We start from the raw sequence: 26,598 nt of genomic DNA, 5'->3' as shown, positions 1-26,598 counted from the left end.
TTGTTTGTTTTTAAATGCTATTTAAACCTATTTTACAAAAGCATTTTGTTTAGCAGGAGCATATATAAAACTGCAATTAGTACAAAGATCCAAAGAATCCATATTTCCAATGTCTGTCACTATTAAAATCAGAGTTTTGACAGCCCTGAAAGGATACATTCAACCAAGTATATACATTCCCAGTGATAGTAGCTGTATAGGGTGAATCCATATATGAACACGGAAATAACAAATAAATCAAGCGAAGTAGAAAATTCAGAGAAAAGAGAACATAAGGTCATTTCAGCAGATTTGATTCCAGATCAAGAACCATTTTTTTGCATAAAGGAAAGGATGGTTTAAGACAGGTATGGGGAACCTCAGACTGAGGGACTGAATGCAGCTCTCTAAGATTTTCTGTCTGCCCACCAAGACTCTCCCTAGGCTCTGCTCTCTGTCTACCTTGGGTGCTGTCGCCCTGTCGGAATGTGAGTTTGAACTGTGATAATTTCTCGTTTGCCTGGTTGGAAGAAACTTCTGATTTTTTTTAGCATAGCCTATTTGTACACATGTAAGTCACATATGTTGCTTCATCTGCATTTTGCCTCTGGCCCTGCCCACAACTGTCATGTGACCCCCAGAAGGCTTCCACAAGGGAATGTGTCACTCAAGCTGAAGATTGTTCCTTATTCTTCCTGATTTAAGGTGAAGTCTTTATTGCTTTGAAGTCAATGGTGTTTTCATTTTGACAGCTGTGAATTGTAACAATCTATAACGTATTGTCAGTTATATGCATTTCTGGATTTTGATTTCCAATTGATTATTGTTTTTCCTGCGCCAGATGAGAATCTAGATGTAGATGATCAAAGAATTGTAGAGTTGGGAGGGACCATGAGGGTCATGTAGTCTAACCCCCTGCAGTTCAGGAATCTTTTGCCCTATATGGAGCTCGAACTGTGATCCTGAGATTAAGAGTCTTATGCTCTACCGGCTGAGCCATCCTCTAAGAGTTGCTACTGTTGTAAAATAATAATAATAAAAAAATCAGATTGCAACCCAAATTTCATATAATATCAATGAATCCTTCAGGATACTTTTCAGATCTTTCCTCTCAGGAGCCGCAATTGGGGAATGTGCCCACCCCTCAGCTTGCCCCTGATAGGGCAGTTTTGAACTTCATGATGAAGGCTGGCCAGGGAGGCCTTCCAATAGCCAGTCTCCAATGGCAAAATCATTTTGCTCTCTGGGGGTGTGAGGGGCTGCTGTGCCAGGCTGCAACCACCCCCCACCTTCTGACCAGGTAAGTGGCCATTATCCGCCAACTCTCTAAACCACATTTTAAAGGGGAGATTTTATTACTGTCTTATATTAGAGATAAACTCTAAGTGCTAGGGTTTTTTTATTCAAGAGTGCAAGGAAATTACATATTCATCAACATGTCAGTCAAGGTGAAGGTACGCAGGATTTTGCATAAATGACACAACACAAATGACTCTTGAGAGACTGCATTATAAAATGCAAGAATTCTGCAGCAATACAACCAATATTATTCTTCTCACACCCTTTTTAAAGTCCCTACACTGGCCTCTTGTCCATTCCCATATCCTGCTTCCCTGGCATTTATCTCCCAACCCTCCTATCCCAATATATCCCTTTCTGTGATATTCACTGCTCCTGTTCCACCACCCATGGTCATCTGAGGGACCCTTTATCCTTCTTAAATGTATCTTCCCTTTCTGTCCCTAATGTCTAGAACTTTGTCCCAGAACAGCTACATGATACCAGAGCTCTTTCTCTCTCCCTTCTTCAAAACCTGTCTACTTCATGAAGACTTTTATCTTTTTTTCCTCATCTTCCATAGAAATGAAGCCTAAGGAGTTATAAGTAGCATCTTCTCATTTACTTCACCTTTTGTAAATGGTAACCATTGGGTCAGTTTAACAATAAATGAAAACATACTGGCACGCATGCTATAGATATAGATGTATAATGCTATTATGTTAATCATCTATTCTATACAGTTTACAGGAATAGTCTTAAGATATTTACTATGGATCTTTTTGGCTGCTGCAGAGAGTTATGCTGTTCTGTAGTTGCTGCTGTAGATTTATGAACTGAAGCAGCAAGCTTCAGTAGTACTGAAGCAAGCCGTCAAACTAAATTCAGAATATTTGAAGTCAGCTATCATGCCTCTCCTTAAATCTTCAAAGCCCCATTGTGCCTCTGGCTTGCGAGGAGACCCTCTCTGGAGCCTGTAAGGATGTCCCCTTTGCACTCTGGGAGAGTCTTCTTGTGAGCCAAATGCACAGCAGGGCTTTGCTGAGGCTGGTCAGGTCTCTCACCCCATTTCTGGAGCCCAGATAAGAGCTGCTAGAACACTGTTCCAGCGTGTTCTAGCTGAAAAAAAACCCTGGAAACACAGATGCCATTTTTGTCTGGAGCTTTATAGTAAAGATTTGTATTTTCCTAATATTATGAAAGTGTATGTATGAATAACTTCTCTAGGTCTAATTAAATCTCATCTGGGATTATGGAAAGCTGCATTGGTTTGCTTTCAGACTCCAGCTATTGTTATTATGTAAGTTCAATCTGATTTTTCTGATGGTTCACCTCAGCTGTCCTATCCTTCTGAAGCAGTTTGTTTGTTAATTCAATAAAGGCAGCACATTGTGTACATTCCCAGCCCCCCACAGGGTGAATATTGACATGATGCTGTTAAATTGTTAGTAAAAATGAGCACGCAAACTTCTTCAGAGAATGGAAAGATTGTATTATTGACCACTCTGCATAGTATGTCTGCTTTCCCTTGGAGATCACAACTCTTTAAGCAAGCAGTTTTAAGTCATTTTGAGAATGTTTTTTAAAATGTTCCTTTTGGGGGGAAATGATTAGAAAACACAATCAGTATTTTTCATCCAGGCTTTTGCATAGGATACAGTTTTGGTGGATGGTGACCTTCTGTTACATACAGTTTTATGCCCAAAGCACTTTTTAAGCACTGGCAATGATTAACATTTGAGCAGTGCTGTGACTAGCGGCTCAGGTGCCCATGGGACGGGGTGAGCTGGGCAGGGTGTGCTGCGCAGAGCCTTTATAGAGTCCATCCACTGCCTCCTCCTCAGCTATAGGGTGCCTGAGGGAGAGGCGGTGGGCAGTCGCAAGCCCCACACTGCCGTTTTGGGCAGTGTGGAGCCTGCAGGTGCCCGAGTCACTGTGTCACTCCTAGGAGAAACACATGGCCCAGGCACGCTGCGTTCCCCCCACCCCGCAGTGTAGTGCCCAGTGCACATAGACGCTGCCCGCCCCCCCCCCCAGGTGCACCTCTGCATTTGTGTTAAATTGCTAAGTAGATTGTTTTGTACTTCCTTTTGCCTTTCCTCTAGTTATGATTCTGTTCTTCCTTCCAAAACCCCCAACGGTCAGCGTTCTCAGAGATTATTCATGTGGTCTTTGACCCTCATCCTCCCCACAATACCCTCTATTTAATGTTATCATATTGCCTTTTTTACCAGGATGATAGGAGTACATTTCAAAATTTGACTTCCTTCCCCCTCTTTCTGTGGTTCCTTAACTTATTTTTAATATTTTCTGCATATCCAAATTAATTTAATTTGATCATTTATTCGTCTACTTTAAATATATACTCTTATAAAGCTGCAGGTTATTACAATAATCCTACCAATGTTCTTATCTGTTTAAAATTTGTAAATATTCAATAAATCATTTCCATTCTTTTATAAACAGTTTGTTATCTTGATTTCTTATTTTTTCAGTAAATTTCACCATTTCTGCATATTCCATAGGTTTTTGTATCCATAATTTCATTCTTCTGAGGCATAGTTAAATAAACAACACTTACAGGAAAATGCATCATAATCCCCTTTCCTTTTCAGCTCTCCATCCTAGTCTGCTTTACAGTTGTTAATTTAAACACACATGATACTCATCAGCAGCACATGATCTGGTCAGATAAGGTTAAACTGCCAAAAGCCATGAAAAGGGGTACACAAGGCTTAATTTGTGTCCTTAATCCCTCTTACTGCTGTGCCTGCCAAATATATTTAAAAGACTGTATCCATACCCTTATTCTTTAGGCAGCAGATTGTCTCTTTGGGAAACAGTTTTAGGATTTTGCACATGTATGTTTCCATCTATGTCAAAGTGTTTTGACAGTTTAGAAGTAGTTTATACCTGGCTGCAATGTTTGCCCAATTCATCAGTTAGACTGACTGGTAAAAAAACCTTTCGATTGGCTGAAAAGGCGTCCAACTGATATTAAACAGAAAGTAGTGGCTTACAAGGTTCTGAAACACTTCAAAATACAATTGTTAAAAAAACACCAAAACTAGTATTTGAAGATTTTTTTCAAGAACAGCACAAACCAGAATGTAATCTCCCATATGTAATCTCCCAAGGAGGGAGTTCCAAAAGTGTGGAGCCACCACTGAGAGAGCTCTGTCCCAGCCTAATAGCTCTTGCTGGCAGATCAAAGAGGCCTCTCCTTGTTTATCTCAGTGCTTGGGCAAGCTCATTCCATTGTAGGTGGTTTTTCAGATAGGATGGTCCCAAACTCTTTGTGGCTTAAAAGACCAATACCAGCAACTTCAGTTGGGACCAGCAAAATAGGTAGCCAGTGTAACAGATGCAGATAGGTATACTGTGATCTTGAGCTCCTTGAGTTCCTATAAGCATCCCAGCTACTGCATTCTGTACCAACTGCAATTTCCAAATCTTCTTTAAGGATAGCCCTCTAGTATAATCTATCTTGTATAAGTACTTATAACCTGTATAAAAATTGCAGGATGAGATGCCTCTTCTAAAATGCTTGCTGCTGTGACATAAATGCAGTTTATTTCCATGTATGTTTTAGAATTAGGATGTTGGAGGTCATTCTGAAATCTGAAGTGAACCAGCCACAGCTGGTTTTGAATTTGATAGATTTCACAGGCTTCCATGTTACAGTGTATTAAATTTATCCAAGGCTTTTTTTTGGGGGGGGGGGGGTTCAGAAAAAAGCCAACCATGATTCATAAATAGCACCTCTTTTCAATGCTAATAATATAAGTAAGGATATAACAGAATGAACTGTCATCTTGTTCTCTTATACTTGTGAACATGTTTTTTAATATATAAAAGAGCTTCATATAATCACAAGTCAGATGAAAGCTTGGATGATTAAGTGCACAATGCATGTCTACTCAAAAGTAAATCCCACTGAGCTCAGTGGGGCTTACACCCAGGTAAATGGTTATAGGGATGCTCTCCCAGAGTGCCCAGGAACAGATTTCACTGACTCCCCCTGCACTGTGATAACAAAAATAGCACTATCTTTATCGAATTCCTTCCTGAGGCAAAATCCAGATTGATGTTGGTGCATAAAAATAATTGTAGGAATGATTTGGCCTTGAGTGCCAGGGGAGGGGATTGGCATTCATTTTTTATGAGCCTTCATAAGGCCACTGTTTTCCCATTGGTGATTGATCGCCATTATGTAATGACACCGTTTAATACACACTTGTCAGGGTGGCTGAGGAAGGTCAGTTCAATTGTGGCTGCCACTGTTTAGTAGGTCCTAGAAAGGTTGCAGACTAGATTATTTCATATAAAGAAGCCAGCAGCTTTTAAATTTGTTTACTGGCTCTTGGGGAGCTGGTTGCCCTTTCTTTCTCCTTTTGAAGCCTGAAGAAACTATGCTGTGATTCTGAAGTCATGCTGCTCCTATTGACTGATACCCACAGCGCACAGTGCCATTTAATGAACTCGTGTTAAAAGGCATGGGGGGGGGGTTAAGTCTCATTTGGCACAAAGATCTGGTTTTGGGGGCATTATCAGTGAACACCCAACACAGCCCAGGATCAAATCTCCTCCTCCTGGGTAAGCTCAACTTACCCAGGGTCCTGATATCATCATGATTAGCATTCCCCCATCCTTGCCAGCGGCAGCCAATGTCAGGAGGTGGAGAAATGTACATTGCAGTGATATTAGGACACTATGTACTTTTGTATTGTACTTCATGCTAGAGATGGCTGACTGTCAATTTCAGTTCCTCATTTTTCCAGTCTTATGTTCAGTTCTCCACATTTCCAGTTTGCAGCATTTCTCTTTTTTTTTTGCAGAGGGTGGGTGGGGAGTCCTCATGAAAGTTCATCAGCATTTTAGATTCGTAGAATCATAGAATTGTAGAGTTGGAAGGGACCACGAGGGTCATCTAGTCCACCCCCTTGCAATGTAGGAATCTTTTGCCCAATCGAATTTAGGATTCAAACACATGACCCTGAGATTAAGAGTTTAGTGTGAATATTTCAATATACACAAATTTGTATACAGTGTTTCCTACTAGGTGCCTTTTTGCCAAGCAATCTTCCCTACAATAATGCATTTTTGTATGTTACTTTCACTAATATGTACGTTTATATGCACATTTTACCCTTTCTGTTCATATTACTTGATTGGAAGACTGCACGGCAGAATTTGGAAAAGCATGAATTTCAATGGATGGCTGCGCTTTGGTTCACATATTATTTTGAAAAGTATGCATTCTTTAAGTTTGCCTTAAAACATGAACCAAATTGAATTTCTCCCCCTTCTCTCCTTTACACACAGCTGTTCTCTGCAGAAACTTTTTGTCCCGTATTTGACTTTTTAAAAAACCCACACACCTGTGTTTACAATCTGTTGTTCTATTCAGTTCCTGAGGTTTACATTTAACATAGTAAAGAAGGGGAGCAAAGTGGGGGTAGAATCTGTGAGTAAAATATTGTTAAGCTGTATTGTAAGACTTCTATTTTTATTACACCCCACAATAGAATTACCTCATATAAATTGTTGGAGTTTATTCAGCAATTCTCCTTAGGTTTTGGTGCCTCAGGCACTGACAATTTGTTAGGATATCTCCTCATGCCAAGAGGTTTTCGTAACTGGAAGAAGAGAGCCAACTGCTGATTAAGACTGTTGAATTACTTCACTTCCATAGATTTGAAATAGCAGGTTCCATTGCTATTATGGCCAAAGCAAGAACACCAGCAATTCTAGGAGTGGCTTTTTAGCATAACTGCAGAGCAGGGTTGTATTTAAACCCAAGTTCCTTGATTTAAATACAACCGATTACAGGATCATTTATATCTCAAAATTAATAATTCCAGTCCAACTCAGGGCATTTATGTTAGCCCGACTGAACGTTTTCCCCTCAGCTTTTGTTAAGAGCAGATATTTAAACATCCCTAGAAATGATAGACATTGTGAATATTATTTGAATGTGCCGGACACTGTAGAACATATTATTTTCTACTGTCCATTGTACACCCAGCTACATAAATGCATGTTATTCCCCTTTTTGGGTAGTTTAACATCATGGCACAATGAAAATATCAGATTCTACCTGTCTGATATTAACCCGGAGGAAACTGCAAGGGTGGCTGAATTTCTGTCAATAGTATCTCTTAGAGTGGTGAATGGCACAGTTTAGTGGGAAGACACTCCAATGAAAACTTATTTTACTATATATCTTATATGGCTGTTTCTTTGTATCTATTTTTTGGGGGGGGTATATGAATGTTTTAAGATGGTCGATATCTGTGATATAATAAAGGTTTGGAGAAAGAAAGAAAGCATAATTGCCCGTATGCCAGTAACATTGACTGACTTACATAATAGACTTAGAAGTGCAATCACTCTGCATTATTTAAAGTAAGCAAGCTTCGTCAGTTCAAACGAATAATGCAGCTGAAATTCTGCCATTGGTGCTAGCAGTACTGCACTCATTTATACCCTTAAATGCATGCAAAATTCATTCACATTAAAGTATAATATGTATAAAAAAGAATCAATATTGCTGACAACTATTTGTAATGGTAAACTTCCATAAAATGCATGCAGTCCATCTCCCCGCCCCCGCCCCCCACTTATTTTCAGGAATAGGCAGATTTTGCCCTTTATCTGTGCTGGTATTTCTCTCAGAGTGAAAGACCTTTTACCTTTCTGGTCTTTATTTGTTTATTTAAAAAATGATTCCAATTTTCCAAATGGGATATAGTTCCTGGGGCAAGAATACTTTATAGAGTTTTCCCATAAAAGTGATGAGTACTGCCATGAAAATGACAAAATCCAGGTGAGGCGACTCCACACATGTCACCTTAAAAGTTAAGAAGATTTATTGTGGCATGAACTGTGGGATTACAGTACAACCTCTTTTTGTGGGAGAGGCTTTTGTAGCAAATCTCTTAGTCCTTAAAATTCCATGACACTCCACCAGGAAGATGGAATGGAAAGAGAATTTCTGGCTGAAAGAGTGCTGAGACTCAGCATCCTTAATTCTTCACCAGCATGCATAAACTCCTAAAAATTTAGCTGGGGAAATTAACTAACCTTTCACATTGGTTTGATAACCTCATGTTCTTAAGGGGAAATCATTACTCCTGGTGAGCATCCTGCACTTTGTACAGAAAGTGGAGAATACCAAACACACATTTTTAGCCCTGGACAGTTCTCATATTTTCCCCTGTGTCACTTCTTCTGAAACAACAAAGTTGACACAATTGCTGTATTTAGTATGGTGACCATTTCAATTGGGATGGCTTTCTAGTCTAGAAGCTCATATGACAAAATTAGGCTGCATTCCTGTACATACAAACTTTGGAGTAAGTCCCACTGAATTCAGTAGGGCTTTCTTCTAAGCCAGCATGAATAGGATTGTGATGTTAATTATTGGTCATCTTCACTTTGTTGAACAGTGGTAGACACTGGCTTCCATTGTGCAGTATTAGTTACTGGTAAATGTCTGTTATGGGCTTTTTGAAACTGAAACTTATTTTTAATGAAATATGGCATAATTAATTTGATTACTGCAATTCCACTGAATTTGCTAATAAGGCTAGTACCAAATGGTCTGCAAAAAACAAACCAACCAAAGCAATTGGAACACCTGCTTGTACTTGAACACTTGCTTCTAGTTAGCGTGGGAATGGAAAAGAGTATATTTTTCATTAAAAATAAATGCATTGATGCCAAGTCCAGCTATACTAGATAAGGCAAATAAGAGCCCTGGTCAAGCTAGGAACCGGAGACAAACACTTAATAGAATATGACATTCAGTATTAGGCTTTGCTGTCTGCATTGCATATGAGGATTAATTTTTCATGTGCTTCCTGACTCACTTTGTTTTTCTTCCCTATCTGATAGAACTGTCTTACTCCTTTAACACAGTTCAGAACCTTTAAGCACAGTTTTGCATACTCGTTTACTTTTGTGGGTTTCAAGGAAGGAGAACTGTCTTCACATTTCTAGCAAAGCAATGCAAGCAGCTTGCTTTTATTTATTTTCTTTAAAAACACCCAGTTTACTTAAGTGTGTTTTAAGGCTCCGTTGTGTGATTTACTGTTTCATTTGCTGGAATGCGTGGGATTGTGGGTTCAAGTGTTCCTACAGAGAGAGAGAGAGAGAGAGAGAGAGAGAGATATGAAACGTCCTATGAGCCATGCACATCAGAGACTTTGCCAGCTTTAGGTATAAGTAGGAAGGGTTTGCCAAGCACAGAGGCTGCTGGGAGAGCAGCTCTGTGTTTTTGTTCCCTAATGCAGGATGCTGGAGCAACTGAGGCAAGTTGCTGCTTGTGTGGTTGTAGCTTCTATGGCATGCAGGATCAGCATTTCCGGCTCTGTAAGAAATAGAAGGCAAGTGAGTGAGTCAGCCAATTCTGTTCTTCAGGCTTCACTACCAGGAATTCCATATAGTTTAGGGTATTTCAGAATTAAGATCATGTGTCTTGACAGAGACCTGAAAATGAATTTGCTTAGAGTATATGCAGCTCATGGTCAGCCACAGTGGAAAATTGATGTGGGCTCTGGGTATCCCAGTCTAATACTTTCTTCCACATCATTGGCTACTTCAGGAGTTCTCAAAACTTTCTATCTCTTGGGCCCACTTGACATACCTGAAAATTGCTGAGTCACAAAAGGGTGGTTAAGGAGCAAAGCCAGTCACAAAATGCTGGCAGATGCAGGCACGTTTGGCATAATCAGCTGGCCATTGCTAACAACACTTTCTACTGATATTTACTCAGTCCTTGGAAATGGGGAAATTCTTTGCCACATCATTTTTCTTGTACCACAGAGCTCCTCCAAACAAGTACAGACATTTGCTCTGGAGGTACCAGTACTAGCTTCACCATTTTAGGCAGATCCTAAGGCTCTAAGCAGAGAAGGCTTTGTTTTTTTTATATTTTCCCCTCCCACCTTCACATCTCTTAAACTATCTTTATCCATTTCCTGTAATTTCTGCTCCCATTCTTCATCCACACTCATATTGCACCTGATCCCCTCACCCCAATCCTTCACCGCCACCAGTTTCTTCCATCCATCCTCCTTGGTCCTTTACATTTACTTCTCCCTCTGATAACAGTTTCCTCTCTTAACGCTTCCTTTTTATTCCCAGTTTATTAATTTCCTTCAAATGGTGATAACTTTTTGCCTCTCTAATTCCCATCAACAACTCTTCTGAGCCTTTCCTTCTGAAGAGAGAAACCTTCTTTCTCTCATCCACAAACAGATCAAATTCTCTGTCTCCTGACCATCTCTACTCAGCATGCAAGGAGTGGGTGGTGGTTCAATCCAAAGGCTGCAGCATTTTTAGGGGGTGAGGCGGGCAAGTGAGGTGTCAGTGAGCAGGCTGTGACATTGAGGCCCATCTGAAAGTGGCCCAAGGCCCATTGATGGGTCCTGGCCTACTATCTGAGCAACGCTGAGTTAGTTTATAAAAAAGGAGATTCAAAAATAAATCATTCCATTAAGGGATACACAAAACAGTTTGGCCCTATTATCATCCACTCAAGTGGTTCTCGGGGATCATATTAAAGCACTATTAACAAAAAAGAAAGATACTGTGTCATAGTCATCACTCCTTCAAGAACAGTGCAATCATTTCTTTCTCCTCCACCACCTCCTCCATTTTTTCCCTAATCACAAAATTATATCTCTATATAGAAAAGTGTTTTCTATTTAGTCTTTGTAGTTCATGGCATTTCATTGTGTTCTATCAACCGCTTTTGAGCCTAGGGCACCTTCATTTAACCAAGGCAATAGTTACTCAGCTTGGTCAGCACTTTTAAACTGCATTATATCACAGTCTGTGCTGTGTCAGAGCCTGCAGTGGAACAGAGGCATTACTCAGCAAATGTTTGCTGGAACTCTGAGACATAACTGCAAATTAAGCACAAATGTGGTCAGTTAATGAGACAGTTTATTCAAAGATGGTTGCACTATCTGGCAGATAACAGACAAGTTCACCCAGTGAGGGGCCCAGGTTGATTTGTTAACCGAAAGGATCCAGTTGTCTGGCTCTGGTGAAACAGAGCCCATGGACGAATCAGGGGGGCACACAGCCAGTAAGCCATCTGGAGGAGAGGAGAGGCAAGAAACAGGCAGGAAGGTTCAGTACAGAACAGGAATCCCAAAGGTAGCTCTCTCAGAGCCCAGGAAGCAAAGCATATGCTCAGCCTCAGCTGATCCCTTTGTGCTCCATGGCACTGACTACTCTTCTCAGGCTTTGCTGAGGCAAGCAGAGTCACAAAAGGGCAGCCCTCTGGCTTGGAACCCTGCCTGGATTGATGAGCCAGATTGATGGGGCATAAGGTCCTTTGGGGTGAAGATGTTGGCCCTTTCATGGAACCTTTATGACTTGCAGGCTCAGGGTTCTGATACTCAGGAGCCCTGGACTCAGGGGGTCCCTGGTTGTTAAGCTCAGCCTCAGCTGTGAGACTCATGTCCTGTGTCTCCTCAGAGAGCAACCACTGGTACCTTAACCCTCTGTGTCCATGGTCTAGGTTGCTACTGAATGTCAAGATAATGACACTGGCCATGTCACAGAACAGATTTAAACGTTTTGCTTAGAAAAATCAGTGTTTGTTAAAGCCTTCTTACGTAAATTAACTACGTATTACCACTACGACTGGATGTGTACATCTTTTTAAAAAACCTCATAATTCATAGCAAATCTCCCAACTTTGATACCTTGTACTAGATTCTACGCTATGAAAAGTTGTATTTGTTCCTGATTACATCAGCAGCAATAATGAAGTGTGTGGCTATTGTATACGTGGAAGATATGGTCCCTCACTCAAAAAGTGAGGGTGCGTGAAATGAATCAGGCTAGAAGTGACTGTCACAAATTGTAATTTGCAGGTAGAAACCTGAGTAGAGCCCCTTCCGCAGATGAATGATAGAAGGTATCAAATTTCCCTTCCATTATTTATTAGCATTGCAATATTTCTATGATTAGTTTGTCCTTTGTATTGAACACAGACTAAGAAAATTTAAAACCCTTCACCAAAGCATAATTTGCTGGACTTCCGTGGAACAAAGCCTTCATGCAGTAATCTTTTCAGCCTTTATTTTCCTTCTAAAATGGCATTCCGCAGAGTCATTAAAAACAATGGTTCTACCACTTTATCATAGTTGACCCTTCCCATCTTGACTAACTTGTTGTAGTGGCCACACTGCTGTGCTCCCTAGTAATTGCTTACTCTGGCTGGTGAAGCTTGGGATCAGTCTCTACATATCCTGTGAACCCAAAGGAGCCAGATACTGCTGTGCTGATGTACAGAGAAAGATCAAGCTCACTCACAACAGAAATGCATTGTGGCTATTTCATATCATTTCAACTATGTGCCAAGTTATATTTTAAAAAATAGGACCTAACCTCACCTAAATAAAACATCCGGTCTATTAAAAGGAACATCCTCTTAAAAGTTATTTTCCACTGAGTTTCTTGTGCCTGTATGCCCATTATAATTCACTCCAAACCTGTGTTAAGGGTTTTGATTTGTTATTTTTCCTCGCAATGTGCCTTCAGGGCCCCTACTGCATTTAAGATAGTTTGGGTCTTTATCTGCCTCATCAAGGATAAAGAAGACATGGCAGCTCTGTCCTGTTGGCTGTCTGAGTCACTACACAGCTGTGAACTGGTCCTTCAGCAGATATCTCTTGTCATTGTGCAAATATCAGGCCCTGGAACATGAGAAGGAAATAAATTTCCTGGAATATATAGTACAATTTCTGAAAGAAGGCTGCTATGTGATTCATTTCAGAGACCAATATATTTAATCAATGAGTAGCAGGTAACTGTAATCTACTGGATGGCATTTTCTTTCTAGAAAAAGGGTACATGGTCTGCTTGAATCACTGATTTGACCTGTGAAGAAAAGTGACACTGCTCTTGCAAGTGGCTTCCTCATTCATTACGCCAACGTGGTGTAGTGGTCAAGAGCGGTGGACTCGTAATCTGGTGAACCTGGTTCGCATCTCCACTCCTCCACATGCAGCTGCTGGGTGACCTTGGGCTAGTCACACTTCTTGAAGTCTCTCAGCCCCACTCACCTCACAGAGTGTTTGTTGTGGGGGAGGAAGGGAAAGGAGAATGTTAACTGCTTTGAGACTCCTTCGGGTAGTGATAAAGTGGGATATGAAACCCAAACTTCTCTTCTTCTTCTTTTTCTTCTTTTTTCCTCCTCCTCCTCCTCCTCCTCCTCCTCCTCCTCCTCCTTCTTCTTCTTCTTCTTACGGTGTGCTAACTTGGTGCTTCTTTTATTTCTCCATACATATGGCAAGTAAGAAAAATCTAACAGTAAGAGAGAAGGAGAGGTTTCAGAATGAAACAGGTTTAACAGTGGTTAAGAGTGTAAAATATTTGGGGATTAATATGACAGCTAAAAATATGAACTTATTTAAAGACAATTATGAGAAATGTTGGAACCAAGTGAAAAAAGATTTAGAAATTTGGTCAAACTTGAAGCTTTCTTTGTCTGGTCGAATAGCAGCTATTAAGATGAATGTATTGCCTAGAATGTTATTTTTGTTTCAAACATTGCAAATTGTTGATAAGATGGAGTGTTTTAAGGGATGGCAGCGAGATATTTCTAAATTTATCTGGCAGGGCAAAAAGCCCAGAATAAAATTTAAGATTTTAACTGATGCAAAGGAAAGGGGGGGATTTGCCCTGCCAGATTTGAAACTTTACTATGAATCAGCAGCTTTCTGCTGGTTGAAGGATTGGCTGCTCCTTAAGAACACAGACATTTTAGATTTGGAAGGTTTTAATAACTTTTTTGGGTGGCATGCATATTTGTGGTATGACAAAGTTAAGGTTCATAAAGGTTTTAAAAATCATATTGTCAGGAAAGCATTGTACAATGTTTGGATCAGATATAAAGACCTACTGGAGAGCAAAACTCCAAGGTGGCTTCAGTGGCGTAGCGTGGGGGGTGCAGGGGGTGCCAGCCGCACCGGGCGCAACATTTTTGGGGGCGCACTCGCAGCTCTCTGCCCCTACCTGGCTCACTCTCTCTCTCTCACAGTGCTGGCTGACGGGGCTGGCCTGGCTCCGCGTCTCCGCCCGCCCACCTTGCGGAGCCCAGGCAGGAAGGCGGAAGAGCCGGGAGGCGCCGCTGCCGGGAGGGAGCCGAGGGCGCTGCCGGCGCGTCTGGCGGGGTGAGGCCGGGGGGGGGGTCCGGGCTCGCCTCTCCTTTCCCTCTCCGATACGCGGGCGCGCGCGCGGGGGGGTCCCCTGCTTTGTCTCGGCTTCGAGGAAGGGGCCTCACCGCCGCCTCCTCGTCTGCTCCCTGCCTGCTTCGCCCGCACAGGGACCGCGGTGTTTGCGGGGGGGGGGGGCTGTTGCTCTGCCGTCTGGTAGCTGTGCCTGCCCCCCCCCCCGCCGCCGCCGCAGCAGCATCGCTTGCATTCTTTCTTTCTTGGTTCTTGGGGGAGATCTGGCTGCTCTCCGCTCCGCTTGAAGGGGGGGGTGGCTTGGAGCAGGAGGGGCTCCTCTCCGTCCAGGTGGGCGAGGGATGCGCTGCGCGAGATTCTTTGTCAGGAGTGGCGGGGGGGGGGACTTGGGGGATCCTCGCCCCCAGTGGCGTAGCGTGGGGGGTGCAGGGGGGGCCGGCCGCACTGGGCGCAACATCTGGGGGTTAGGGTTAGGGGGCGCAAATCCACGGGTTAGGGGGCGCAAATCCACGGGTTAGAGGGCGCAAATTACTTGCCTTGCCCCGGGTGCTGACAACCCACGCTACGCCACTGGGTGGCTTTCACCAATGGAGGCAAAAGCTGTGAAAAAACTCAATATGGAGTGTATATGGCCGAAATATTGGGAAATTTTAGAACAGGAGGGTAGTAACTTCAAACTGCAGAGTTTTGAGAAATTAAAGGATAAAGTGAGAGATTGGCTCCACTATTACCAAATAATGGAGGTTTACAAGATGGATAAGAAAATTGGCTTCCAGGTGGAGTAATCGAAATTGGAAACAGAATTGTTAGAATCCAATACTAAAAATTTATCAAAAATGTATAACTTGCTGTTGAAATGGAATACGCAGGATGAAACAGTTAAATCAGCTATGATTAAGTGGGCGCAAGATATTGGTCATAACATTATGTTTGCTGACTGGGAAAGGTTGTGGACCACCGGCATGAAATTTACGGCGTGTAACGCCTTGAAAGAAAACATTATGAAAATGATCTATAGGTGGTACATGACCCCAGTCAAGCTTGCAAAAATTTACCACTTGTCAGATAACAAATGTTGGAAGTGTAAAGAAAATGAAGGCTCATTCTTTCACCTCTGGTGGACATGCCCAAGGATTAAGGCTTTCTGGGAAATCATATATAATGAAATGAAAAAGATCTTTAAATACACTTTCCTGAAGAAACCAGAGGCCTTTCTCCTGGGTATGGTAAGCCATGTGGTGTTAAAGAAGGACAGAACTTTGTTTTTGTATGCCACAACAGCAGCAAGGATCCTTATTGCAAAGTATTGGAAGACATCAGATCTACCCACTCTGGAAGAATGGCAGATGAATATGACAGACTACATGGGACTCGCAGAGATGACGGGCAGAATCCGAGACCAGGAGAAAGAGACAGTGGAAGAAGATTGGAAGAAATTTAAGGACTATCTTAATAAATATTACAAGATTAAAGAATGTTAGATTGACATGGACTTAAAAATATTGGTTTTCAGAGACATTAGAGTAAGAAAAGGAATGGAATTAGTAAAAAACTTTTGGGAAATAAGGGAATGGAGTTGCTGATGGGATAATGAAACTAGAATACAAAACGGTGAGGTATGAGGAAGTCGGGGAAATAAGGTTGAGAAAATAAGTTTTGAAATTATACTTGTTGTTTTTTGTTTGTGTTTGTTTTCATTGTAGTTGTTTTGTATTTGTATGTTCTTATTGGAAAATTTAATAAATATTATTAAAAAAAAAAAAAAGATTTGTGGCAGAACTCTCTTACCCCCCCCCCCCCCGCAACATGAGCAGGTCCAAGTTGTGAAATGAAATCCCACCCCCCCCGGTGGTATTGTTTTCCAGAGGGTGACTTGAACAATTCTATCTGCAGAATTTTGCATGACAAATTACTGTGCCTTTACATTAGTGCTCATGGCGGGGGCGGGGGGACGACACAAAAAATCTAAGGGTGGCATATTGGGTAGTAAGCATTTTTGTTGTGGAAACTCTAACCAACTGCTGCTGCGCTGGCACAAGAATCTGGCAAGTCAGGAAGTCTCTACTGAACCATAGCTTTCTGTTCTGTTTGAGCTGGGAAACTATGGCAGAGCTGCCATATGTTCAGGATTCATCTGTCGGAAATAGCTTTGGGGGGAAATTTCCAAAAATTGTTAGCAATGTCTGGCAAAACCCAGGCGTATGGCAACCCATGACTTTTGGACTAATTTTGGACTAGTTTCCCTAAAAAATCTCAAAAATACATTTAAAACTTCATTTTTTTGAGATTTTGAAAAGAAAAGAAAGCTAAAAGACTTTGCCCCCCCTCCCAAAAGCTCAAAACTTTGCCAAAACAGCTCTACAACTTTAGTGTCTGGATTTTCACTTTTTGAAATATGGCAACCCTAAACTATGGTGAATAGCTTTGTAGCAAGCCAGAAAAGTAAACCAAGGTGTGAGGTTAGCTTAATATCCTGGCCTCTTCCAGAGCTGGCTAATCATAGTATTCTGGTTCTGAGACTATGATTAATGAGATATTTCCTGGTTTAATAGCAGCTGATGTGAAGGATAGAGTACTACTGCTCTATATGCAAGCAAAAGGCTCAAGCCTATCTCAGATTCATGTGATCATCCAAACTGGCTCAATATCTTGTTATTCTCCAAGAAGTGGGAGGTAAAATGAGTGTATGTGTCAGGGAACTGCCATCGGAGCCAGGGGCGGAGGGAAGGCTCCAGAGCGATGCAGGAGAGGGTCCTAGCAGGGAGAGAGGCAGCTCATTAGCTGGGGAAGGAAATCAGCGTAACACCAGTGGTGAAGGGGGGCAGATGGGGGAATCGGAGAGGAGGCTCAAGGACTCTTCACTGGAGACCAGTGGGGAGAGCACGGGTACTCCGCTGCCCACACCCTCCCTGCACAGAAGACTTCCGCCACTGAGACAGCCACAAGGTGAAGGGCTGTCCAGACAGAAAGGGTTCAACCAAGTAACCTAGCCAGGAGTGGCGGCAACTTACGCACGAGCAACCCCTGGAACCATTACAGTATGAAAGAACAAAAAAAAAGCTTGGAGATTTGAAAACATGCATATGTCTCTGTGCAAACTGTGCAATCTGGTCTCATGATTAGAAATAGCTGTCAAGGAAATGAAACATGACCAGGCTTCTTTGAGGATATATTTAATAGTTTTGAAAGGTATTTCATTTTTGCACCTCTCAGGTGTCCTTGTAGGTATTTCATTTCAGTGTTTACTTAGTTTAGTGCTGGAATTGTGAGGCATTTAAGTTTTTTCTATTTCTGCGATTGGAGTGAGAAAGAGGGAATGAGAAAGGGCATTTCACTTTCCCCAAAGGAAGCGTGGCAAATGGGCTACCCACTTAGGTTAATTATCACCTCCAAATGCAAAAGGTACTTTCTAAAAAGTTATTTTAAATTGTAGAGCAGTGCATTTAGTAATAAAGGCAGTTAGCGAAACAGAAACGTGTGCGCCCTTTATGCACTCTGCCATTTTATTTTGGGAGCGTGAGGGAGCCCTGTCTTCTCTTTTTCCTGATCTAGGTCAGAATAGGAAGCATATCTGTAGCCACAGAGACCCTGGGAAAGGGAAGAGGAAAAGGCTATACAAAAGAGCTAATTCTATTACAGTGGTGCCCCGCAAGACGAATGCCTCGCAAGACGGAAAACCTGCTAGACGAAAGGGTTTTCCGTTTTGGAGGTGCTTCGCAAAACGAATTTCCTATGGGCTTGCTTCGCAAGACGAAAATGTCTTGTGAGTTCCTGCGGGTTTTTATTCCTCTCCCCCCCTTTCTAAGCCGCTAAGCCGCTTATCTGCTTATCCGCTAAGCCGCTAAGCCGCTAATAGCCGCTAATAGCGCTAATCCGCTAAGCCGTCAATGGGCTTGCTTCGCAAGACGAAAAAACCGCTAGACGAAGAGATTCGCGGAACGGATTAATTTCGTCTTGCGAGGCACCACTGTATTTCAAACAAGCATAAGGAAGGCATCAAATCTTTGAAACTGTAGACATCATTGACTAGACTCCGTAGCCTTCTTTTGTAGGCTGTATTGCAGAAGAAATTAGATGTTATGAGGCACAATGTGCCACAGTTTCGGTTGTACTGGTTTCATGTAAAGTGTGTCGTGTTACAGTACAGTTGTAACTAGAGGTGTGGAATAAATTTATTTCAGTTTGCATATAAAGCTGAATTTATCAAATACATTGTTTTTGAAATAATATGAGAACTGAAAAACAGCCGTCCATTAAAATCCACAGTTATCTGAATTTTGTGGTGCAGTTCTCCAACCAAATAGCATTCAAAGAGATGCATGTATTAGAGGAAAGTGTGCACAAAAAGAAATATATTATTTATTTATTCACTGCATTTATGTACTTCCTTGGGTGCCTTGGCAGAAAAGCAGTATATAAATGCAATGGATAAATAGTACTAAATTATTACTAAGACAAACAGTATAACGTGTAAAATTGGCGACTGTGGGGAGGGAGAGACAGTCCAACTGGAACAAGCCTGGATGTTGTATTTTCGTTGTGAAATACTTGGGAAGCACAAGTCTAGCAACTTCATATTTATTGAAGAGGTGATAGACAGGTCTGGATGATTAAGAGGGGATAATTATTGTTCCACTTGTACTTCATCTTGCTGATTAGCTGCCGCAGACAGTGACACCCAGTTCTCACTTAAAATCTGTCATTGCGGAATATATTTGACATTTCCCCCTCTAGTAGTGCTGTCATCAACAAACCTTATATAATAAACACCTGCATTTGCTCTATTTAAAAGTATGAGTTGTTTTCTTCATTTATTTAGAATGGTACTCCATGCAAGACTATCTCTCCTGAATTTAGAGCGGTAGTCAACAGCTGGATTGGCCAGATGGTCAGTTCTTTGCAGCAAGTGAGGGTAAGGAGCCAATGCCTCTCCTTCCTAACTTACTGATGTGCATAACACACATGGGCTGGTGATCATCCAAGGGCCATCTTAAAGGATTGATTGTGACTGATGCTAATCTCTGCACTCCACCATGTCTGGCCCAACAAGATGTAAACATTGGCTGGCCAGAAGTGGCATAGTGCAGTGATGATGACCAGTCACCAGGGATGTTGTTGTTGTTGTTTATTCAATTTATACATGCCCTATACCCACAAACAAGACCACAGCGTGTAAAATCAAACCAAAAACAATAATCCAGTAAACACCCCCCCCCAAAAGAACCATATTCTAAAAGGGTGTTGGATGTCAATAAGATCAACCAAAGGCCTGGTTAAAAAGGAATGTTTTTCCTGGCGCCTAAAAGTGTATAATGAAGGCACCAGGCAAACTTCCCTGGGGAGAGCATTCCATAGACGGGGAGCCACTGCGGTAAAGGCCCGTTCTCGTGTTGCCACCCTCCAGACCTCTCGAGGAGGCAGCACACAAAGGAGGGCCTCAGAAGATGATCACAGGGTCCAGGTAGGTTCATATGGAAAGAGGCGGTCCTTGAGGTATTGCAGTCCTGAGCTGTTTAAGGCTTTATAGGTCAAATCCAGCACTTTGAATTGCCTCCTCCATCAGCATATAGAGTGGGGAAGTAGCTGCAGAAGGAAGAAGGAACCCCTTTACAAAGGGGTTGGAGGAATACTTATCTTTGTCACAGTGTGGCAAGAAGCAGGGTCATATTTTCAGGCTGAGAAGCCTACAGGAAGCAAAGGATTACTGGCACAGAGAAAGTCGGGACAAAACAGGAGCACAGGGAGAGGAGAAATGGAAGTGGGGAAGAAGTACTGGGATAAGGAGGATGCGTGTAGGAAAAGAGGAGGACCTGATGTTGAACTCAGGCCCAGATTTCCTGGTTAAAGGAACAAGGGATTCAACAAGCATCTTCAAAAGGACGGTTTGGGGCTCTAAAATGTATTCCAATCCTGTCCATCTTGCACACTCTCCTCACTTACACTGAAAATCTCTACAACCAGATTTAACCACAGACTGCCTATTGCCTATCATAGCAATTGCTAAATGTTGCTGTTCCAGAAAATGAAATTTGCTTGTCACTGTGGGCTAGGAATAAGAGGATGTTGTGAAGGAAAAATGAAGGGCTGCTGACATTGTGGAATTTACAGAATACGCTTATAGCTGTTTTTCTGTCTCTCCTGCCTCTCTTAAAAAAATTATTATTGTTTTTTAAGAGTTTCCAAATTGTTATGGAACCACAGCAACAAGTAAACAAATAACAAAAATTCAGTAATATATCCAACTAAAGGCAGGTCATACGAAACCAAAACATACTAAGTAATGCCCAATCTAAAATCATTCTCTCCTGCCTTGCTGACAAATTCTTCTTCTTCACCAGTCCCTCCATCTTCAGAACCAATTATTCATCCCCCCTTGGCATTTTCTCCTGTTGTTGCTCTTCACAGAACTTCATTTACTCACCATAGAGAGTGCTTTATTTAGATGATGCTTTGCTGAAGTATGTTTCTTGTTACAACAAAAGAGCTAAAGACACTAACTGCATTCCCCTGCTGAAATCAAATCTCCACAACAAGACTTAGCACAAAGAGCTACAAGTCATTGCACAGTAGCCGATTGCTGGCTCATTTAATTGGCAAGGACAGTGGCGCTCTTTGTGCGTCAATGGGCATGAACAACATTGATCACAAGAGGTCTTATGTTTGGGAGAAAATTTGTCCATTTAATTCAGTTTGCCCGATGATATGCTGGCCTTTGCTCTGTGGCAGTTTTGACTTAAAGCAGTTTCGACTAAGGCTGTCATCACAAAAGATTCCATTGTGGCCGGAGTCAGATGTTCCTGAGTTATGTTCTCACCCAGCAAGTGATAGCAGCATGTCGGTTTTACAAGAAAGTGGAGCACTTTTCAGCTTAGCATCCTACTCCTAAACATGATTACTCACAATTAAGGTCCTAAGTAGCCATTGCTCTCATCATGTAATTAAAATCAGCAGGGATGTGTTCACTAGCTCCACCCTCTCCATTAAATCCCTGTTGCCCAGCCCTGCTGCCTGCCGCACTCATAGAGGACCCTGAACATGCTAGGCTCTAAATAAGCACAGGGAGCCCCCACGATGACTCCCCACTGCAAATATTTGCCCTCCAATGTGTGGAGGGCAATGGGACCAAGCGAGGAGATTTGATGGAGGAGATGGAAGTAATGTGTCTCCCCACCCCCATCAGCTTGTGAACAGGGTCAGGTCTCAGTGACTTCAGATAACCATGCCCTTTTTTTAAGGGAAAAAATGTTTTAACACAGTAAATCCAGCTTTGTTTGTGATGGGTTGGAGTTGCATTTACTCAGTGATTTAATAGCCTGTTTGCACTGGATGTCTCTCTGAAGTCTGAATATATAAATCCAGAACACCTGGGATATCTATCTGTCCTCTCATTCCATGGACTCTGAACAAGGAATTAGTCCCTCAAGAAGTCCAGAAAACCTCTTGTGCTGCCATGCAGCGGAGCTGTCCAAAAAAGCTGCAGTGCAGTAGGACTTTAAGAGAGCCAGTGTGGTATAGTGGTTAAGAATGGTAGACTCGTAATCTGGTGAACTAGGTTCGTGTCTCCGCTCCTCCACATGCAGCTGCTGGGTGACCTTGGGCCAGTCACACTTCTTTGAAGTCTCTCAGCCTCACTCACCTCACAGAGTGTTTGTTGTGGGGGAGGAAAGGAAAGGAGAATGTTAGGTTAGTGATAAAGCGGGAGATCAAATCCAAACTCTTCTTCATGATGGAAAGGAGCAGGTTGTGAAGCAGTAAGAAGGGTATGCAAGCAGTAAGGCAAAATGTGTTGAAGAGATCAAAGTAGCTGTGGATCCCAGGGGAGAAAGCTGCAACGTTTCCTAACTTGAAGCGGCTGCATATGGTGGCTAGGAGAATGAGCTCTCAGTCTGTAAGAACTTGGTTCAGATTTCGTTTCCATAATGAACTCACTGTGAAGGGTCGGTCCTACTATTAGGCAAATATTATCAAACATTTTCACTAACTAATATTTAAGAAATGGATATTCTAATACAATGAAAATATGCTGTTTATTACATGAATCATGAGAGAGAAATGGTAATTTGAACTCAAGATGCTAATTAATTTGAGGATGTAATCAATTGATGTAATTCATTTGAAAATGTGTCAAATTCACCTATCTTTTTACTGATACAAACACAAAATACATCCAGAAGGGTGATGTGGAATCTTTCAGATTATGAAAGTCAACAAAGTTCTCTTTAGGAAATCAGGTTTTACAATTCTTCTGCATTTTGTTTACTTTGATTAATAAAGGAAAATGAAAATGTGCTAATTGAGTGTTCGTTTTGCAAGAAATTTTGTAGCAGCTTGTAATGGAATATCATAAATTCAAACACCTTTGCTTTGGCAGAATGATGAGGTTAAGGCATTTAGCTAAATGGCTGTGGGAAAAAACCCTGCTACATAAATCCACCAAGCTACATAAACATGGTGAAAGTATCTGTAAATCTTCTGGAATATTTAGATCTCACTCTAAAAACACTTGGGCAACCTGAGCATTAAGCGTTCTCTGTTTGTTGTGAGTGTGCTTCGAGGCTTCTGCAAAACAACCTTCTCTCTAGGTCTTTGTATAACTTGAGAGCAGAAGGTGCATCTCTTGTATGGTCTCTGATGGCTGGATTACTCCAGGCCACTGGAATTCCGGTCACAGCCCCTCTGCCTAGGTAGTTGCTGAAGGGAACAGTTTTACAGCTTCTGTTTTGTCACAAAAAGATCTCTTGCAGTGGCTTGCCAGGAAGCTGTCTTGAGGGGCTGCTGCTGTTTGGAGGGACTGGTGCTATTTTAGGAACTAGCACTGCTTACGTGCCTGCTCCTCCTCACCCCAACCTTTACATTTGTAAATAAAGAGATTTTATCAGAACAAATCCCACAAGCTTCCAGGATTCCTGCATCACGAGAATCCTGGCACTTGCAAATCCCAACTTTCCTGTCCCACACTAATATATGCGTAGGGTCCTCTCAAAGGTAAGGCATACCACCCTGGAATATGGTAGGGACCCCCACATACCCTGAAGCTTGCCGGATGGTGTCAGAGGGCAGCATGGACAGGCATCACTTTTTCCTTTTTTCTGCACTAAGGCAATGGGCAGGCACTGCTCAAAGCAGCCTTTAGCCATCTTCAGTTCCTCAAAATGCCCCTGGTCAGGCCCTTGGGCCCCATCATGTTGCTGTGCCTGTTCATTGCTGTGTCAGCTCAGGCTGATGCAGTTCTGTTTCCCCTCTCCTCCTTTCTCTTTATCTGAAGGAAATTGGAAACTTTTGCTTCTGATTCTAAACAAACCACAGTTTCCCATGACATTAAAACTCTGGGACCTACAGTTTGCTTAAATTATAGATAACAAGGACAAGGCAGGAACAAACCATCCCCCAAAGAGAAAAAAATGCATAATGAAAAAAGAAATAAAAGAATGTTAATTCATATGTATAGGTACACATTAAAAAATAATTACTGTAATTTAAATAGAAATACTGTACACACAAATACCCCATAGTGAAATGAGCCAGCCTTTCAGCTTTCAGTAAGAACTTACTGTGTAAGGCCAGCCCATCTCTACAATACACTATCTTACAATAATTATATGATTCTATATAGATGTTGCTGCATAAAATTCCATGCACAAATGATAATCCAGCTGTAGGGCACAAGTGAGCTGCAGCCTTCATCAGATAACTTTCCAACATAGCAGGTGTTGATTTCTTCTGCTCAGTCTTAAAAACTTCCCCTCTGTTTAGAATGTGGAAGCTACTACCCTTTCTTTAGCGCTCAGGCAGGGGCGGGTAGGAAGAGGTGCGATGGGTGCTGGCCACCCTGGGTGTCACCACTGAGGGGGTGACAAATTGCCGGGCTGCACTTACTGCGCACCCTGCAGCGCACCCAAGCCACGTGTCTCTCCTGAAGGAGACGCAGTGGCTTGGGCGCACGCAGGCTCTGCGCTGCCCAAACAGTCCGCCTGCTGCCTCTCCCCCAGCTGTAGGGCAGCTGAGTGGGAGGAGGTAGGCAGACTCCAGAGGCCCCCGGTGCACCCCGCCCCTATGGGCGGCTCACCCCGTCCCTATGGGCGCACCACCCCAGGCACCCGAGCAACTCCCTCCGCCGCTGCACTCAGGTAGTTGCATTGTCTTATCAAATGAACTTTTTAAAGTATCAGTAGCAAAGAAGTGCATAAGAAGTGGAAAAGTTCAAACTGTGGAGGTAAAAGGGAGGAAGGCTGCTTTTTTATCTTTTATTTATCTGGGCTGATGCTGCCTCTGCAAATGCCAGCAAAAAACAGATAGTGCTGTGTCCTTGTTTTCCCGATGACCTGCGTAATTTGCAGATTTCTTTGTATGGAGAGATGAGTGTAGGCAACATCTCTTTCTACTTCCTGGAGAGTATGAAGCAATATTTTCTCTCTGATGTTTCTTTCATCCACCTTTATAACCGAAAATATTACCGTTTGAACCAATGGGTTCAAATTACATTAAAGGAGATTCCACATTAGGAAATTCCACATTAGGAAGAACTTTCTGACACCAAGAACTGTTCTACAGTGAAATGGACTATAGCTCAGAAGGTGATGGAAGTTTTTAAACAGAAGTTGGATGGGCCTCTGCCAGGGATTCTTTAATTCTGATTCCTGCATTGCATGGGGTTGTGCTAGATGACCCTTTGGGTACCTTACAATTCTTTGATTCTATAGAGATGAACATGTGTGATGTCTGCTGGCAGGCCTTCTGATGCCCAAGTGCTCTAAGAATGCAGTAGAGTAGCATAAAAATGTACCTATTCTTTCCCTGTTCCTAGTTTTAACAAAATATGTGATCTTGCTCGGCTGATTGGCTGAGCCCAACAGCTTCAGGAACTGATTCTTTTGTTTCAATTTACAGGTTCTCTTTTTAGCTAGCTATATATCCTAGGTAGAAGTAAGACATAGTTTGATGTTTCACATTCAGACTCAATATATTCTGCAAAAAAAAATTGTGTGAAAAAGAGAGGATGTTAATAGTTTTAGGAGTAGGATTCTTGGTCTCTCAGTAAAAAAACGAAAGGAAATAAAGGTGGTAGCTGTTAGAATAAGTGATATAATTTGTTTTATCCATGCTAAGAAGTGTGCTTTGCTTTGTTTCTCTCTTATTCACAGGAAGAAGGTATTGTGAAGGAGATAGACATCAGTCATCATGTAAAAGAAGGTTTTGAAAAGGCAGACCCATCACAGTTTGAGCTGCTCAAAGTGTTGGGGCAAGGCTCCTATGGAAAGGTAAGATTTTACAATGTGCAATATGCTAAGGTGGAATCTGGAATCAGCACTAAATTCAAGAAACAACTTGAACCTTAGCTCATACCCTCTTAAGATCTGCTTTGGAGATTCCGAGGGAGAAACAGTCAATGAGGTTTGAGTAACTTTCCCCCTCTTTTTAGTTTCTTCCAAAGCAGTAAGATGCACTGGAAGGAAATATACTCATCTTCCTCCTTCTTACTTAGCACATTTAACTTAAATTTGTAAGTACTATGAATCCTCAACACTTCATCAGGTCACTTTGGGCAAAACAGATACTACAGTTGATGCATGGCTGCCATCAAAGCATTAGCACTATGTGCATCTTACTGCCAGTGCATCTTACACCAGTGCATCTTACTGCCTCTTCCACTCTTCCTTGGTAATGTTTAGTAAGGCAAAATGGATAAGGGGATGTCATTGCACTGTCTTGTACAAGCGGTAACCAACTGCGTGGGACAGGGAAATTTACAGCACACTGAGGTTGACATGTCACCATGTATTTTATGTTCTGCTCCCTAGCCCCACTCTGAAAACTGTCCAAAGCACTGATTGAGCCTGTCAGTCCAGGTCTGCCCTGTGCCATGATACAGCAGGGCTGCCTGACCATGGAAACTGAATGGCTCCTTCCACACATGCCATGTGGAAGGCACAATGTGGTCTTGCAGTGGAAAGGGAGACAAGCCGGGTCTTGGGTGTGATCCTGCCTGTGTATAATCTGTTCTGATTCCTGCCCCGCTTCCATCCTCATTTGGCTTTTCAAATCCAATCCCTCTTTAAAGATAAGTAATATGTTTACTCTGCAGCCACATCTGTATGATCTCCAATACAATGGCTAATGTTCCTGCCCC

The 26,598-nt window shown here is 42.2% G+C and overlaps 1 protein-coding gene across 4 annotated transcripts in view; it reads left to right on the top strand.

Moving 5' to 3' along the window:
• The window catches only part of RPS6KA2 (ribosomal protein S6 kinase A2), a 179,527-nt gene that overhangs the window by 90,521 nt on the left and 62,408 nt on the right, over nucleotides 1–26,598 (top strand). For all 4 annotated transcript variants that reach the window (XM_081855173.1, XM_081855175.1, XM_081855176.1 and 1 more), the window contains one exon: nucleotides 25,613–25,729. In XM_081855173.1, the coding sequence (XP_081711299.1) occupies nucleotides 25,613–25,729 (117 nt within the window). The remainder of the gene's footprint in view (nucleotides 1–25,612; nucleotides 25,730–26,598) is intronic.

Source organism: Podarcis erhardii, assembly GCF_964252035.2.
Source record: "Podarcis erhardii genome assembly, chromosome: 3".
NCBI lineage: Eukaryota > Metazoa > Chordata > Lepidosauria > Squamata > Lacertidae > Podarcis > Podarcis erhardii.
The sequence above is the reverse complement of the archived record's forward strand: the minus strand, read 5'-3'. Positions and strand labels throughout refer to the sequence as shown.